General features: G+C 42.4%; 1 protein-coding gene across 2 annotated transcripts in view; it reads left to right on the forward strand.

Annotated features, from left to right (window-relative positions):
- LOC308103550 (actin-binding protein WASF1-like) overlaps nt 1-12,104 on the forward strand; it is a 50,396-nt gene extending 38,292 nt beyond the window's left edge. For both annotated transcript variants that reach the window (XM_080453573.1, XM_080453574.1), the window contains 4 exons: nt 2,525-2,694; nt 3,725-3,901; nt 6,910-7,511; nt 9,381-12,104. In XM_080453573.1, the coding sequence (XP_080309699.1) occupies nt 2,525-2,694; nt 3,725-3,901; nt 6,910-7,511; nt 9,381-9,538 (1,107 nt within the window). In that variant the 3' untranslated portion in view covers nt 9,539-12,104. The remainder of the gene's footprint in view (nt 1-2,524; nt 2,695-3,724; nt 3,902-6,909; nt 7,512-9,380) is intronic.
- Nucleotides 12,105-18,150: the final 6,046 nt, after the last annotated feature.

Genomic DNA, 18,150 nt, shown 5'->3' on the forward strand with positions numbered 1-18,150 from the left:
GTTCATCCACACCAAGACTGATAACTGTTACGTTAACTGTAGCGATAGTGATGTGAGCGTCCACACACTCCACTGATGACAGCGTTATGTAAACATGTTGAATCTGAGTGATGTGATGAACGTGACGCCCTGTTACATTCGGGTGGATTTTGAACAGCTGTCACGGTGTCCCAATGATATTGTTCCCTACTGTCGTTGTTGCTATGTTGTGGTGGGGACTCCATCTACCATCCACTTTATCGTTGTTGTCGGGCAGAAACGTCTTATCTTCATATTCTGACTTCTGATTTTTTTCGTAAATTAACGCACTACTTTATCATACTACAGCGTCACACTAAGCATCAAAGGTTGCAGATTTATAAGCTCATTACGAGCTTTTTGGTCTGCTACTTTTGTGATCTTTTCAATTTGAATCCTGAAAAGTAACAGTTTTGGACATGAGTTTTCCACCCGACAAAGACGTTATGTTAAAATGATTTGTAACGACTTAAACCCCTGTAGTCATAGACCAATGTCCCCCCCCCCCCCCCCCCCCCAGAATATGGACGCTGGGGTTCAAGTGGTTTTAAAGAGAACAGAGTCCGCACACTGACTGGACTACCACCTTGGTGGTAATCCAAAAATCCAAAACACAGTTGGAGCTGGATCCAGTGGGTGGACCTCACTGTTCTCTTTTAATATGGTCTCTGCTCAGCACCGAGCCTTTTAACTTTGGCTGTGCGTGCTTGTACTTGTTTAAAATGATTTTCCCAACAAATTGTGTATTATTATCATGATAGTAATTCTTGGTGTGTGGATGGCCCTCTACAGAAGAGCATGGCTGACTAAAGTATGTAGTATTGTGACTACAGTATGTCATTTGGTATTGTACATGGTCTAGCAGTCTTCCCTGTTCCCAGAGTTATGTGTGTGTTGGGGGAGCGACTTTCCTGTGTAGCTAGATATTATGCTCTTTCAACAGCCGTGTTGATTTCTCTCTTCGAAGGCCTTGCGCTGTAAATATTCCATATAGCCTCGTCTAAAATGCACACAAAGAAAAACTTCAGAGGAAGTTGTCGCTATGACAACTGTGCAAAATCAAGACCATTATACTGAAAGAGGAGATCCTCGGTTAACCTTGTACAGTAGTGTTTCCCAAACGTAGGGTCGTGACCCATTTTTTTGGGTTGCGCACCCTTCTTGATGGGTCGCAAGTAAATATCCTTTTTTTTTGTTTGTTTGTTTTCAAGCACAAAAAAAAGTTTTCAAAAGACTTCCAGAGAAGGAAATCTGAAACCTTACTTAAATCAGATTTCCCAGAAATGTCCAAACCTTTAAAAAAAAAGAAGTGAAAATAGCTTATCTACAAGCTCACGACACGCGTTGTGAGCTTGTAGATTGGCAATTTTCATTCATTTTTAATTAGGGCTTAAAGGAGAATTCCGGACATTTTAAGTGTTATCTTTGATGTGTCGTTACTCACCTACCGACGTAAACAGTGGCATTGTTTATTTCCAGATATTCCCCTGTCGTCATATTTTCAACCTCCTCCGTTGTCATAATGGGAGCGCGTGTCATAGGGAAATTCGTCTATTATAACCGATGCAAAGTTATTTTTTTCTCTACTACTACTCATTGTGGAGTCTGATGATAGTCAAACATGCAGTGAAAGTTCCTGAGAGGCTACCGCTAATGACGAACGAGCTAACGCTAGTTGCTTGTTTCTCTCCCAGAACCTGGCAACTTGGTGTTGCCATGTTGAGAAACAAGCAACTAGCGTTAGCTCGTTCGTCATTAGCGGTAGCCTCTCAGGAACTTTCACTGCATGTTTGACTATCATCAGACTCCACAATGAGTAGTAGTAGAGAAAAAAATAACTTTGCATCGGTTATAATAGACGAATTTCCCTATGACACACGCTCCCATTATGACAACGGAGGAGGTTGAAAATATGACGACAGGGGAATATCTGGAAATAAACAATGCCACTGTTTACGTCGGTAGGTGAGTAACGACACATCAAAGATAACACTTAAAATGTCCGGAATTCTCCTTTAAGTGAATGTAATTTTTTACAGTTCGCGCTAAAAAGGTTGGGGACAGGATAGTTGTGAAACACCTTTTTCTTGCCTGCCATTTCTTGTTTTCCAACACAGAAAAATCCTGAGTGTTGAGTTAATATATCAGAGATAAATGAACACTTTGGATTTCACTGTGTGCCTCTAAACCTTAAACCTTCTGTGTCCCTCCTGTCTGACCTTAATGGCAAACAGTAGGCAGATTATTTTATTATTGACATTTATGTCGTAGTAGAGGATACAGCCACTAATCTGAACTGTTTTCTCTCCTCTCCCTCTCACTTCACGTCTTTCGCTCTCTTCCTCCCAACACCATACATTCTCTGCTCGTTCTTTGTTTGTTTGCTTGCTTGCCTCCCCCGCCCCCCTCGCTCTCTATTTATATTTATTTTTCAAATTGTTTCTCCATCACATCCTACACCATCTCTGCTGCAATCCTATCACCCTCCCAATTGGACCTGTTAAAGCTGAAGGCCATAGAGCGTCCTCTGGAGCCAGAGAAGATACCTCGAGCGCCCCACGACCGCAAGAAGGAGTGGCAGAAACTGGCGCTGGGGGCGGAGCTAGCCCAGGACGAACCCGACGACAGGGAGCCCCACGAGGAGGCTAACGGCTCCGCCTCCTACCACGACAACAGGTGTGTGTGTCTGTGTGTGCGTGTGTGTTTCAACAGTGGTTCTCAAAACATTTTCACGTCAAGGAGCCCCGGATTCATACGTATTAGGTCACGAACCCCTATCTGAAAAGATTTTGTGCCAGCCGGTTCAATGTTACAAATGATTTATTTATTTTTTATCTCGATTTTTCAAAAATAGCAGATCTACAAGCTCGGCTATTATCAATAGCCAAAGTATAAATAGTGTTAAAGTGGTTTAACGGATTTTGACTGTATATTAAATCATTTTGCTGGGGGACCCCCTGGAACCCCCTCAGTGACCCCTGGGGGTCCCCACTTTGAGTACCACTGTTTTTCACCATGTTTGTCTTTGGTCAGCGAAGACTCTCAATCAAACATGAATTAAAAGAATTTAACCCCAGCATCCGTATTCTGGGGAAAACCTTTGCGGAAAATAGCAGACCGACGAGCTCACAACGTTGAGAGCTTGTAGATCGGCTATTTTCAGCGAGGATATTTATTTAACCCATTAAGACCGGGAGATGCATCTGTGTCATTTTTTAGATTTGAGCTAAAAAGCATTATTTTACACTTTGGCTATTCAAAAATAGCAGATATACAAGCTCATAGCGCGGCACTCAGTGCCGCGCTATGAGCTTGTAGATCTGCTATTTTTGAGAAATTGTGAAAATGTGTGCAAATCTTTGAATATATATTTTTTAAAGCAAACATTTGTAACTAAAATCTTTGCTTCTGGGGGGTCCCTGGAACAAAATATTTTGAGATGGGGGTCCGTGGCCAAAAACATATACATTTTGGGGTCCTTGACATGAAAAAGATTGAGAACCACTGATATAGAAACAAACGTTTTTTTCAAAAAACTATTAGGATTTAGAAGACATTTTGTAGAATGAACGGAAAAGAGAATAGAGCCCTGAGGGACTCCGCTCAACAACGTATGGGGTTTTAAGTGGTTAAGGAGCATGAGGAAGACCACCAAAACACAAGAGGGAAAAACTAATGAAATAAGTTAAATGGTTTGTGGGCTCAGGGCGCCGCTGTACATGGAGCATTTGGACGGGCCCTTCTCGCTGGCGGCGCTGCCCTACACCCAGATGAACGAGCTGCTCAACCGCACCGGGGACAGAATGTACTCCCGACCGCACGACCCCCCGCCACCACCACCCATGCACTCCCTGGGAGAAATCAAACCACCCTCTATGATCAGGTGGGACACCCCAGCCCCCTCCCCCCACGCACACACACACACACACACACACACACACACACACACACACACACACACACACACACACACACACACACACACACACACACACACACACACACACACACACACACACACACACACACACACACACACACACACACACACACACACACACACACACACACACACACATATATATATTATACCCTGTAGTGTAGCGTGTAATTTTTTTATGTTTTTTACATTGGACAACATAGCGTAGCATGTAATTTTTTAATGTTTTTTACATTGGACAACATAGCGTAGAGTGTCATTTTTTATTTTTTTTTACATTGGACAACATAGCGTAGAATGTCATTTTTTAATGTTTTTTACATTGGACAACATAGCGTAGCATGTCATTTGTTTGTTTTTTACATTGGACGACATAGAGTAGCATGGCATGTTTTTATGTTTTTTACATTGGACGACATAGCGTAGAATGTTATTTTTTTAATGGTTTTTACATTGGACAACATAGCGTAGCATGGCATGTTTTTATGTTTTTTACATTGGACGACATAGCGTAGCATGGCATGTTTTTATGTTCTTTACATTGGACGACATAGCGTAGCATGGCATGTTTTTATGTTTTTTACATTGGACGACATAGCGTAGCTGTAATTTCAACAGTGATGGTAAATCAGCTGTTAATCTCCCCCAGCTGGTACTCCCAACATGTTAAACAAACACATTCTGTTTGACTGGGAGTCTAACTGACATAACTGGCTTATGCATATACACAGTCTCACACATACACTGTATACAGTACATACATACAGTAATGTGTAATCCCATCAGATGTTGGTTGTTGTAGGGCTGCTACTATAGATTATTCTGTCAGTTAACTCTTCCATTGTCGCATTATGAGCTCGTAGATCAGTCAGTCAACAGTGAGTGGTCTTCCTATTACGCAGGGGTGCAATGCTCACTGGACGGCCTTTCACGCTGTGCAGGAACCTATTTGACCAGGAGCACGCACAGGCACACGCATAGATTTAAAACGACTTTAAATTCACACCTCAACAAAGTTTACAAAGGCTCTCGACTCACACCTGGCGAATTAACATAGGACTGAGCCTAGATGCATATCAATTGTCCATTGTGTGACCTGTAGTGTAGGTGTTAAGCGACGTGCGCGTCACGTCTTTAAAATAGAGTGCAACCACCTTCCAATTCAGCATTGCAACACTGCTATTATGTTAGAGTGTATTGTTGCAAAGACACACAAAGGGCTGCAGCTCCGCTCTCTGTTCTAGGATTTTCTGCTCTGTTGGAGCGGGGTGCAAAAAAAAAAAAGACACAAAAAAAATAAAAGAAAGGTGAAGAAGGTGCAATGGATGGATGGGTGAATGGATTGATGTCTTGTAGAGAGGTGAGAGGGAGAGAGGGAGAAGCTGAGGGGTGAATCAATAAAGTGTTACGGCCAGCGAGGGTATCAGAGGTCATTTTGTGTCTCTTTGTTGGTCAGAAGGGATGGAGAGATCAGTAGGGACAGCCAGGCTGAAATCAAGTCATTGATTTATAGGGGTGCAGCAGTTAATGGAACCTATCGATTTAAATGATTATGAAAATATATGAATATTTGATTAATAATCTATCTCTATTTTGGGCATGTCATTGTTCCAAAAATGACAAAAATAGTGAACATAGTAGATCTGTAAGCTCACAACGCAACGCAATGCGACACGTTGTGAGCCTGGAGATGTCCTATTTACATTCTTTGTTTTTGTTATCGATTGTTTTTATTCATCATATCAGCGATATGTACAGCAGTACAATTATGCCGGTGTCCATATAAGCATCATGAATAATTAAAAAATAAACAAAAACAAGATACATACATACAACACAACACCTATTTATATTCTTTTCGAACGAAGTATAAAATAGGGCTTAAGTGGTTAATCGATTCATTGAGATGCACTGTACAGCAGGGGTCTTCAACAGGGGGTCCTCAGAGTTACTACAGGGGGTCCGCCAAATCTTTGTGTGATATGATTTTTTTTTTACCTTAACCACTTGAACCCTAGCATCCCTTTTCTGAGGAGAACTTTAGCCAAAAATAGCCGATCTACAAGCTGACCACGCCTCGCACTGCGAGGCGTGGTCAGCTTGTAGATCGGATATTTTTGGCAAAGAGCTATCGGTGTAGAGGGAAAAAAGAGCAGACCACGTAAACAAAAAAAGTTGAATCTGAAACACAATTTTATACAATATAGAGGGGGTCCCTGCTTCATCTCTCTCTCAGCTAGGGGGTCCTTGGCCTGAAAACATTGAAGACCCCTGCTGTACAGTGTTTAATGTGTAGAAGAATATTTAATTGAGATATCTAAAAAAACTCACTTCTCAATTATTCGATTGACATGCTGTAATCTGTTGTTGTGTCCTCTCGCCCATATCATGTCTACACATCTATTATAATACACTTTGTATATTAGTCATAAATCATTTTTACCACTGTGCCTCATAGGCTTGATAGAGGTGGTTGCTGTGGGTTTGCTTGGCGGCGCGCCTGGGACAGTTTTTCTCGCTGCGAAAAGACAATGGATTGTGAATTTGTCCGTCATGGTGTTTAGCGATGGCCTGTGTGCGTGAGCACATTCTCCCTCAGAACGCTGGGGAAACAGCCTGAAAACAGCCTGAAGGAACGGTCAGCCACTGATGACACTCCATCCACAACAATTACCAGCTGAGGCGAGGAGTGTTGCCAAGTCTGCTTAGTATAAGCTTGTTGTGGCATGTAAATATAGGAAGTTGCTAGTTATTTGGGGGCCTTGTTTCTAAAGCGTAGTTGCTTATTTGGGCTTGCTTCAGTTTAACCACTTTAAACCTATATACAGTACATCGGCTATTTGATAATAGCTGATTGTTTCGAAAATGGCAGATCCACAAGCTTGTTGATTTCCCTTATTTTTGAAAAATGTTCTCTCTCTCTCTCTCTCTCTCTCTCTCTCTCTCTCTAGCTCCAGTTCAGGCTTCTCAGACAGCAGGCCTCAGTCTCCCGCCCGGACGGGGGGTCTCAACTCCAACACCCCTCCACCTCCGCCTCCACCTCTCCCTCCTCCGCCTCCCCCCTTACCCTCCGGTGGCGGCGGGCCGGGCGGCCTGCGGGGTACCCCCCCTCCCCCCATCCCCCCGCTGCCCGTCCAGCAGCAGCAGCACGCCCCGGCCATCCCGCCTCCCCCCGCCCCGCTCACGATCGCCCCCGGCGTCCTCCACCCGGCCCCGCCCCCCGTGGCCCCTCCCCTCCACTCCTCCCCGGCCCGTCTCCAGCAGCAGGACAAAGGCGGCCCGCCGCATCCGGGCTCCGGCTCCTCCCAGTTGGACGGCTCCATCCTGCCGCCGCCGCCCCCGCCGCCCCCCTTGCCCTTCCCCGGAGCGCGGAGCTCCTCCCCTTGCCCGTCGGGGCCTCCGCCGATCCCGTCCTTCCCCTCGGCGGCGGCCATGTCGTCCGCGTCGCCGCACCACGCCCACGAGCCGGGACACAGCAAGAGGCACCACCCGGGCGCCCTGCTGCCGCCCATCAGCGACGCGCGCAGCGTGCTGCTGGAGGCCATCCGAAAAGGTGGGTGGACAGGGTGGGGCTGTGAGGAGCGTTCGCCTGGCGAATTGTGGCGGTGGTTCTCAAAGTGGGGTCCCTGGGACCTTCCAGGGGTCCTTGAGGGGGTTCCAGGGGGTCCCCAGCAAAATGTGTTAATATAACATTGAAAATAGCCGTTCCAGAAGCCCATGCGTACTGAGCTTGTAGATATTTAAATATTAAACTTTTACTCCACTACAATTATTTGAAAACTTTAGTTACTAGTTACTTTGTAGATTTTGATTATTATTACAAAACACACTTTAACCACTTCAGCCGTATATATATTTCGGCCATTTGAAAATAGCAGATCTGCAAGCTCACAATGCATCTGCTATTTCAAAAGTTTTTTTAATACATTCTGCATAATGACTTTCCACTTTTGGTACTTTAAGTACATTTTACTTAAGTACATTTTTAATGCCGGAGTAATTGATACTTTTACTTAACTCTCTCAGTGCCACGCCCCGAGATATCCCGAGTTTTTCCCGAGTACCCTCAGTGCCAGCACGAGAAATCCCGAGTTTTTACTTTTGACTGTAGTCGCGCTATTCTGTTTATTTTTCATGATCACTTTCGCTTACTGACTCATTCAGACTCACCCGGAGCCGGATGTAAAAAAAAAGAAGTTTGTAAATAAAACAGTTTTAGAGGAGAAAGTACATAGTTAAGCTGGGGCAGCATGTAGATGTGGCATTTTGATGATAGCTTTGAGTTATCCAAAACAACATTTGAACGGGTTGAATCAGCATTTTAAATGACAAAGCACCACATAAACATAGAGACCAGCACAGAAATTGCACTGCAGCACATGGAACAGTGCTGGAATTTGCTCAGCAATCTTTTTCCTTTTTTTTATCGTCGTTGTCAGGCAGAAACCTCCTATCTCCATGTTTCAACTTTTTATGTTTTTTCGAAAAATGAATGCACAAAAGTTGTAAAAAATTACTGATCTACAAGCTCGCAACAGGTCACGATGTGACGTGTTGTGAGCTTGTAGATTGGTTATTTTCACTTATTCAATTACAAATAATAGTAAATAATAAAAAAATGAATGGTTTTGGACATACAAGGTTTCCACCCGACAGTGATGCAGTTTTTTGTCACTTTTGCCAAAAGAACAGAACCAGATCATCTCTCTCTCTCTTTATTCTCTCCTCCTCCTACTCACCGTATCACTCTACCTCTCTCCCAATGGCACATCTCTTTCCGTCTCTAAAACCTTGCGTCTCCCTGATCTTTTATAACCATGCCCCCAACACACACACACACACACACACACACACACACACACACACACACACACACACACACACACACACACACACACACACACACACACACACACACACACACACACACACACACACACACACACACACACACACACACACAGTCTACACCCCCTCCCCCTTCCTACTCCCCCACCCCTCCTCTCTCCTCGCTCCCTCTCGTTCCATTTTTATTTCCTCTCCTCTGCCCCTCCCCCTTGCCGTGTGTGTGTGTGTGTGTGTGTGTGTGTGTGTGTGTGTGTGTGTGTGTGTGTGTGTGTGTGTGTGTGTGTGTGCGTGTGCGTGTGCACGTGTATTACTATACTTGAGAGGGTCAAATGTCCCCACAAGTATAGTAGAATTTGAGAAATTGTCTCACGTTGAGCCAATTAGGGTTAGGGTTTGGCTCACGTTGTGAGCTTGTAGATCTGCTATTTTTGGTTTTAGAGTTTGGGTTAAAAATCACCCAAAAATAAATAAAAATTGCATTAATAAACTGTCCTAAAATGTTGATGTCCTCACAAGTATAGTTATAAAAATGCTTGTGTGTGTGTGTGTTCGGTGTGTGTGTTGTCCCCGCCAGGCATCCAACTGCGGAAGGTGGAGGAGCAGCGGGAACAGGAAGCCAAGCACGAGCGCGTGGGCAACGACGTTGCCACCATCCTGTCGCGACGCATCGCCGTCGAGTACTCCGACTCCGAGGACGAGTCCGAGTTCGACGAGGGAGACTGGATGGAGTGATGAGGATGGAGGAGAGAGAGAGAGAGAGAGAGGGGAGGGATTGTGTGTGTGGGGGGGGGGGGTGCAGAGGCGAGACGCGTTGGGAAAGCCCCCCAATTGCACTCCCACTCACCTCCCACAAGAGCCTCTCACACTGCTGTTTCTCAACGTGGGGTTCGGGGACCACCAGGGGTCCAAACTGGACCCTTGCGGGTCTGTAACTCTGAGAGTTTACAAATTCTCTCGTTCACAAATTCCCGTGCACAAATTCTCTCGTTCTTTCTTGTACAAATTCACTCGTTCCACAAATGGACCCGGTTCCATTTGTACACTCTCTGAGTTAAATTGATGCTGAATTTTACAATGTAGATAGGGGTTCCCAGAGATTTTCTTTTTAATTGTATCATTATTATTATTATCAAATGGGGGTCCATGGCATAATGCATATCCAACTGGGGGGGGGGTTCTTGAAATAAAAATGTGTGAGAATCACTGAACTAAAGTGGAACCCTCAGTCTACACTGTAAAATCCTCAGTGCTTGTTTAACTCAGAGAGTGAACCAAATGGACCCCTCAGTGTCCATTTGAACTGCTGGCGGTTCCCGGAAGCGACGTTGAGAAACCAATGAAGGAGACGAAGGCCTCCTCCTGCCCATCATCAGTATTTTCATCCATCTCTCTCTCTTTCTCTCTCTCTCTCCCCCACTTGCTGTTCTTCTGTGGTCCCAGTGTTGGAGGGAAGTCTCTGCGTCGACTTGTCCGTTTCGCTGTTTATTTTTTGTATTCATTCATCTTTTTACATCACCACACACAAACCTTGAGTTCTTTCTACCAGCTTTTGTTTTTTATTATAAAATCTCCCGTGTGCAGTTGTTAAACATGAATATAACCCACGTTTTTTTTTCTTTACTTTTAACAACAACAGAAAAAAAGACATGAAGAACCACTTCTCTGTTCAGCAATGTTGTGTGTCAATGTAAAAAAGAAAAAAAGTGGCACGTTGCATCTATCTTAAGTTCCCCTGTACAATTTTGCCACCTTGTGGGTGAAAGTGGTATTGAATGGATGCTGTTTTATTTTTGTGTCTTTCCTTTTTTTCCCTCCTACTGAATATGCAGTTTTAAAGGGCCAGTAGTTGCCAATAACAACCACTTCAAGACTGGTTATGCACATCGGCTGTGTGTTGATTCTGCTGGGTCGTCTTTGTTATTAGTTTTTTTTCATTTTGTTTCGTTTTTTTCTCTGCAGGACTTATTTTCACCACTTCAGAACTAACGATTGTGATGATACTGTATGTCGTGATGATTGTTGTAAGACCGTGGTGAAAATGAAGACAGGGAAAGTTTGTGGTCTTGTGTGGTCAAGTGTCTGCACCATCCATTCACCTGCACTAATCTATGCTCCAGGGAAATGTATGCCAAGAGATTGAGGGAGATGTTGTTTTCCTTCTGTGGGTCCCTAAAGACCAACCGAAGCTCATTTTGACATTAAGGGGTAATGTCAAAATAAACCTTATTGAGCCATTGGTTTGCGTATATTGCGCTACCTTCCTCTCTCCGTGTCCTTATGGCCATAACAAGTAGTCTCTCGTGGGATAGATAGATAGTATACATACACTATGTCCAGTGCGGTCTTCGGTCTCTTTGGCAAATATACAGTATGCTGTGGGAAAGAAAGGATATGGGAAATAGAAGTTCGAATTAGAGCCTGGCCGATATATCGGCCATTATTTTTCTTTTTTGGCGACATCGGTGTCGGCAATTATACAGCTGATGTGTCCTAATCATTATAAGTTAACATTTTCAAACATTTTCAAAGATAGAAGGTTAGCTATTTTTAATAGGGCTTGAGTGGTTATTTGTATTTATTTGTTTGTTATAAGTTACATTTTCAAAATAGAAACTTTGAATCGGAAGTATTTCAAATTGATTTGAAACTTTTAGCAATTTTTGACAAAAATATCGGTTTAAAATATCGGTAATCAGTGGTCCAGGACCCTCCAAAATCGGGATCAGCATCGGACTCACAAATTCGGTCGGGCTCTAGTTTTCTAGATCAGTGGTTTGAATACATAAATGTGGTGCTGAAAGGCCTGTGGATCAATGCAGTGTCCAGCCGACTCCAGGTACAAATCACTTCATTCTACTGAAGGCAGCTTATCCCACAGATACCCTGGACTCTTATTTTTTTCTGTCTGGCTAGCGAGAAGAAGCCTTACCTCGTTGGGTTCTAGAGCAGTTTACGGTTACCCTGAAGAATTGAAAAGGCCATGGTTTGTCTACATGTGTAATGCCACCTTTTTTGAGGCCTCAGAAGAAAGAAGGATTCGTTTATGCCTTTCTTTGACTCCTAATTGAAGATGTCTGCCGTCCTTATATTTCATTTGTTTGTTATTTCTTCTACTTGCCTTATTGTTCGTACAAAAAAAAACGTATTGTTGAGTTGATGAATGTATCGTGCTGTTACTACTTACTTGCCTGCGCTTGTATGGATTAGCTGTTTCTATGTTTGGGGACAAATGGGGAGGGGGTGGAATAAAGGAACCCTGGTTTAAAAAGAAAAAAAGAAGAAGAAAAGATCAATACTGTATACCATGTAACTTATGTAACTGTTGACTGTAACAGTTTGCTTGAATTAATAAAATATAATGTTATGTTTCAGCCTTAGTTGTTATGGAATTTGCCTTTGATTGCCCCTTCCAAGCCTACAGTATGCTGCCTACAGTATGCAGAGAATGGCATATTTTCAACAACAAAAGTGTTGACGTGTGTTGTTGAGTGTTTGTCATGTTGAAAACCTTTTTTTTTTGTCAAGCAACATGTCACATAACACTTTTTCTGGATAAGGGTCCACTTGAACATATTGAAAGTGCTCACGGCCCACCCAGCTAGCTGACAGACGGCATGCATTTTCAGAGCATGTTTATTTTAATGCTCTGTCAATCGATTGTGTTCCGGCTTGGATCAGTGGAACAAACACAGTACACTTTAAGTTCCTATTTATCGGTATCACAAAAAAAAAAAAAAAGTTTTAAAGAAAATACTTTTTTCAATGTATCATATTTTCACTTTTTTGGGAAGTACAATTTCTGAGTTCAACTCAGGCTTAGTATTACCACCTGAGCAAGGCCCAAATTAGGTTCTGAGAACCTTATCTTAAACTGGGCCGTAGTGAATGGAAACAAATCCAGAACCTGTGAAATACGTTTCAGGCACAACACAGTTTGCTTAGTTCTTGTAGTCAAATAGAGCAGTGGTTCTCAAGCTTTTCAGGGCGCGACCCCCAAAATAATCGTATTTGAACTGGGGACCCCCCCCACCCTGACAAGCACTTGGAATTGTAAGGGGTTGAGGCATTAAATTTAGTTTGACACCACAGACAGATAATTGTGAAAATTATTATCTTTGACAATTTGGCCAATGTTTAACCCTTTTTGGTAGTATAGTTTGTTGATTACTTTTGATGCAGTAATGGTTTTATATATATTTATATTAATTATTTTCATTTTAGAGGTCTTTAAAGGGTCTTAAAATGCATTAAATTGTAACTTTAGAAATGTACAGATACCATACACTTATCCTGTATGTTGGTTTGTTTACTGTTGAGTGAGAAAACAATGTTGCACATTAAGCTAATCATCTGGGGATCCCCCAAAATAATTTGGGGTCCCCAAATTATCCCCACAGGTTGAGAACCACTGATTATCCCCACAGGTTGAGAACCACTGAAATAGAGCCGCCTGTCAGTGTCTCATGGATCTCTATATAAACAACATTGGACATTTATTATTTATTATCCAGGCAGGCTTTTCTCCCCCTAAAGCCAGCAATGTAGAATGAGCTTTGGGGATTTCAGCTTTTATGTCAGGATGGCAAATGACATCTGTGCCTTTTTAATATTTCAGCTTGGATCTGCAAGGATTATAACCTGAATACATTTCCAATGTTCTGTTCACATTTACAGTACCCTGCTAGGAGGAAGCTTATTAAAAGTGTGTGTGTGTGTGTGTGTGTGTGTGTGTGTGTGTGTGTGTGTGTGTGTGTGTGTGTGTGTGTGTGTGTGTGTGTGTGTGTGTGTGTGTGTGTGTGTGTGTGTGTGTGTGTGTGTGTGTGTGTGTGTGTCTGTGTGTGTGTGTCTGTGTGTGTGTGTGTGTGTACACTTGTATTTCTATACTTGTGAGGGCCAAAAGTCCCCACAAATACAGTAGAATTTGAGATTTGGCTAGATATAGGGGTTAATTAGGGTTGGAGTTATGGTTGATTTATTATTGGTCAGTATCATGTCAGTAGTATCATGGTTAGTATGTCAGTAATGTCATCGTCAGTATCGCGTCAGTAGTATCATGGTCAGTATTAGCTCTCCATAGCGTTATATAAGGAGTAAGGAGAACTCCTTCTAACACTATGGACCAGAGCTAGGTTAGTATCATGGCCAGTATCATGTCAGTATCATCATTTCTTCCACATTCTTTCAAGGGGATGTCATTTTGATGTTGAAATATTTATCGACTGTTGGAAATTTGAGAAATATTTGGATGTATAGCACTACTGTAATACCAAGTTTCTGGTGGATTAGCTGTACTTCCAAACATTCACCACAAGGTGGTGACCTGTATTTATCGTTCAACTGTGAACCATTACCAGAATACCGGATCAGTGTGAATGTGAGTGAGCGTGGTCTTTGAATCTATGTGAGTGTGTGTGTGTGTGTGTGTGTGTGTGTGTGTGTGTGTGTGTGTGTGTGTGTGTGTGTGTGTGTGTGTGTGTGTGTGTGTGTGTGTGTGTGTGTGTGTGTGTGTGTGTGTGTGTGTAAACTGGGGCAAACAGGACACAGGCGACTGGGGTTAACAAATAATCTGGATGGATGGAGATACAAGAGTACTAGCAAACAAGACACTAGGCCTACTACAAAGACATGGTCTGCACAGATAAAGAGATGGCACAAACACAATGTCAAAGCCAGTAATATGTAGTAAAGAAGACCAGTGGTACCATCATGACAGAGCTTAACAGTTTTGCATTGAATAATTACGTTAGGCAGTGGTGTAAATTAAACAAGTACATTTACTCAAGTACTGTACTTAAGTACAATGTTGAGGTACTTTTACTTTACTGGTGTATCTTACAATGTTCTATACTTTTACTTCTACTCCACTACATCTCAGAGACAAATACAGAAAAATGGTCTAAAGTAAAGTATACATGATTTCAGTGTTCATGGTACAACAGGACAGTTTTCACCGCCGCAACCTCTAACCCTAACCCTGGGCCTGGCCTTCTCCCGCACCCTAGGACCCCTGCCTTGGTTTCCCCCACCAAAGCAATAGCACCACCCAACCTCCCCACCCCAGACAGAGATGCCATCTCATAGTTCACCAGAGAATTCACAATAGAGAAGCCCTTCTCCTGTGACCAGTGTGGGAAAGGGTTCACCACCACCAGTCATCTCATAGTTCACCACATAATTCATAATAGAGAGAAGCCCTTCTCCTGTGACCAGTGAGGGAAAACGTTCAGACAGAATGGTAGTCTGACTCTGAAACGACACAAGAACACCCTAGCAGTACGGCCTGTTACCCGTACTGCTCCCCGTCCGTAACATCAGGAGTTACCACCCCTTTTCTCTACCGCCTCTCTAGGGCAGAGAACCAACCACACCAGACCCCAGAATAGGAAAGGCTGTGAGTATAGGTCAACAACCTTTCATGCGGTACCATCTGTCATGTTTACAGGTACCATAATTATCTGAGTTGATAATCACAGTCAAGCTATGTAATCTGTATTCAAGTCTCACAGTCCTTTTTGTTTCATGACTGATATAATCTGTTCCCATAGGTGTCACACCTGTGACCCAACAGAACAGAGCATCTGTGTGAACTGTGTCAAAAAGTGCCACCAAGGACACCACGTGGAGACACCATAGAGTTAAAAATATAACTCTATGAGAGAATGGCCACCGATCGGATATTTTAATCCTATCTGTGGCTTTTTATTGAACAATTTTCCGTCGTAACAGACGACCGGTTCTACCCTCACACCTACGTGGCACCGCCGATCCAACCAATATGTCTGAGTCTGTGCTCAGGAATGTGTCAAAAACAAAAAAATCTCCATGAATTCAAGGCTTCATGGAGTGTGTAATTGATAGAAAATAAGTATTTTTTGGGTGAACTATTCTTTTAAGTGTCTTGTTCAGGGACACTTTGACACATTGCTGAGGCCCGGGATCAAACTTGGAGTTTATGGCTTGCCAGGCAGGCTCTCTAACCATTCAGCTATGGCCACATCATCAGCAGAGATTTTAATGCAGTTCTATTCTGTAGCAGTAAAGGGGTTTCAGGGGAAACCAGCAAAATGAGGAATAATATAATAAAAGACTGTCTTGCTAATAAAGCGTCATGTCTCTCATTTTCTACAATGTATTTGATATTACCTTTATATTATTTAATAAATGATGCATTTCATCCTCTATATATTGTCCAGCAACCTTTATGATAAAGGCAAAAAAAGATAGTAGACCCGTGGGAGCTGCGTGAAGTGGGCGGACGCCAACCTGCTTCCTGTCTCCTAAAAAGGCGTCCGCCCACTTCACGCAGATAGCTACGTGAGACGCGAGACTATGCAGATATGGGAAGTAAACCGGAGATGGTGTGTCTTGCTGATTTTTGTTGCGCGAGTCTTGTTTTTGGGCGGTGAAACCGCCCCTATAAGTGAGGTTTGGAAATTTGTACAATTATCCTGCGCTGTGATTGGCCAAAAAGTACCCCGCCTAACCCTGCACCGTGATTGGCCAATCACAGTCAATTCAGGACTGTGATTGGCCAGTGTCACATGACACATGTGCATAGTCCTATATAATAAACCATAACTTTAAAAAAAACATATTTTTTTTTTTTTAAGTTATGGTTTCGTCCATCATAAAGAGTGTTTCAATAAATGTATTTATCTTGTACATGATTGGTTGACTCCATTCAGTATTGTGATTAGCTAGCAAGACGCCGCCCACTTCACACAGGGTGTGATATTTCTTTTTAAGACACCTTTCGTCTTTGTATTCTGGTTTCATCCCAAAACAATAACAACTTTGGTCAATAGGTGGCAGTGCAAGACCATGGTTCACACTAGCTCTGGTCCATAGTAACCTCGCTTCACCAGGCTTTCCACCGCGGTCCGCGGACGGACCAGGTTCACACCAGGTTCACCTTCTGGGACTGTAGTCTAGAGCGGTGGTTCTCAACCTTTTCAGGCTGCGACCCCCCAAAATAATCATATTTGACCTGGGGACCCCCCAAAATAATCATATTTGACCTGGAGACCCCCCCAAAATAATTATATTTCAACTATTTCAACTGCATGCGCTGCTGGCCTTCGTTGCCATAGCCTGTAAACTTGTAACCTATAGGCTACTGTATTTAGAGCTCAATTATTACTCAATTACTATTCAAGACAACTTGTACAAACATTGTAAAAATTAGAGATTGAGGAATCAATGAATAGTGTTTCTCATCTTTTTCTGTGTCATTTTGTCATTCTGTCCGGATGCTGTAACTTTTATTGTTCTCTTTTTCATGCATTTGCATGTATGAAGAAAAAATGGGGCTTTGGGCTTTATGCCATCTTATAATTATCCTGAGCATTAAGAATCATCTATTGGCAATTTGTTTCATTATGTAAAATAACGTTCACTTAAGTTGTTTTAATCAACAATACAAGTCTTACATGATGTTTTGTTATATGAACAAAACTGCTTCATAACATCATAATAAACGTTAGTGTAACTCATACTATAATAGTGTTATTCAATCATCTCACTACACTGTGGCACAATATATTCACCTGTATGTAAGTTCTCTCTCCACAGTGAGTTTTTATTGGTCTGTCTGTCGGTTTGTGCTCTCAGTTATTTCATTATTTCATTAATTATGCATGTGCCTATACTAATAGTAACTGTAAAAAAACATTTATTGAACTTCATTTTACAAGAATGGCAGAGAAAATCATATAATAGCGTTCAACAATCCACCACATATTCATCATTCAGCTTGTCTGTTGGCCTTACTGGCCTATACTGGATCATTCTAGACAAGTAAGGGATTGACTGCACTCTGCATCCCCTCAGAAACCATTTTAGCTTCCCTTTGTGGTAGTAGGAGACTATAATTGTACTGAACAACAGTATCACACCCCTACATGTGACAATGTTCAAATACATTTTTTTTAAACAAGACCTTCCTTATTCTTTTCATAATTTTTATCATGTTACTTCTGATTTTCACTCCTACCACACAAGGCAAAGAGATGATTTTAATTGACCTTTTTGTCGTACTTCGATACATCGATATTTCATCACATTTAGAGGCCCTCAGTTGTGGAGCTCTCTAGATGCATCACTCAAGTCTTCACTATCCCTCCGAATATTTAAGAAACATTTAAAACAATATCTAATTTCTTCCTTACTAGTCCATTGATTTAGTAATCTTTACAAAATTGTTTTTTTTTGTTTGTTTTGTCTTTTTCTTCTTTTGAGCAGTTTTTGTGTTTTTATTTCTTTATGTGCACCACTGCTCCCCTTGGAACTTTTATTATTTTGTATTGTTCTTATTGAACTTTTAATCCTGTTGTTTAATGACCTCT

Source organism: Gymnoscopelus braueri (genome assembly GCF_963280865.1).
Source record: "Gymnoscopelus braueri genome assembly, chromosome: 16".
NCBI classification, from domain to species: Eukaryota; Metazoa; Chordata; class Actinopteri; order Myctophiformes; family Myctophidae; genus Gymnoscopelus; species Gymnoscopelus braueri.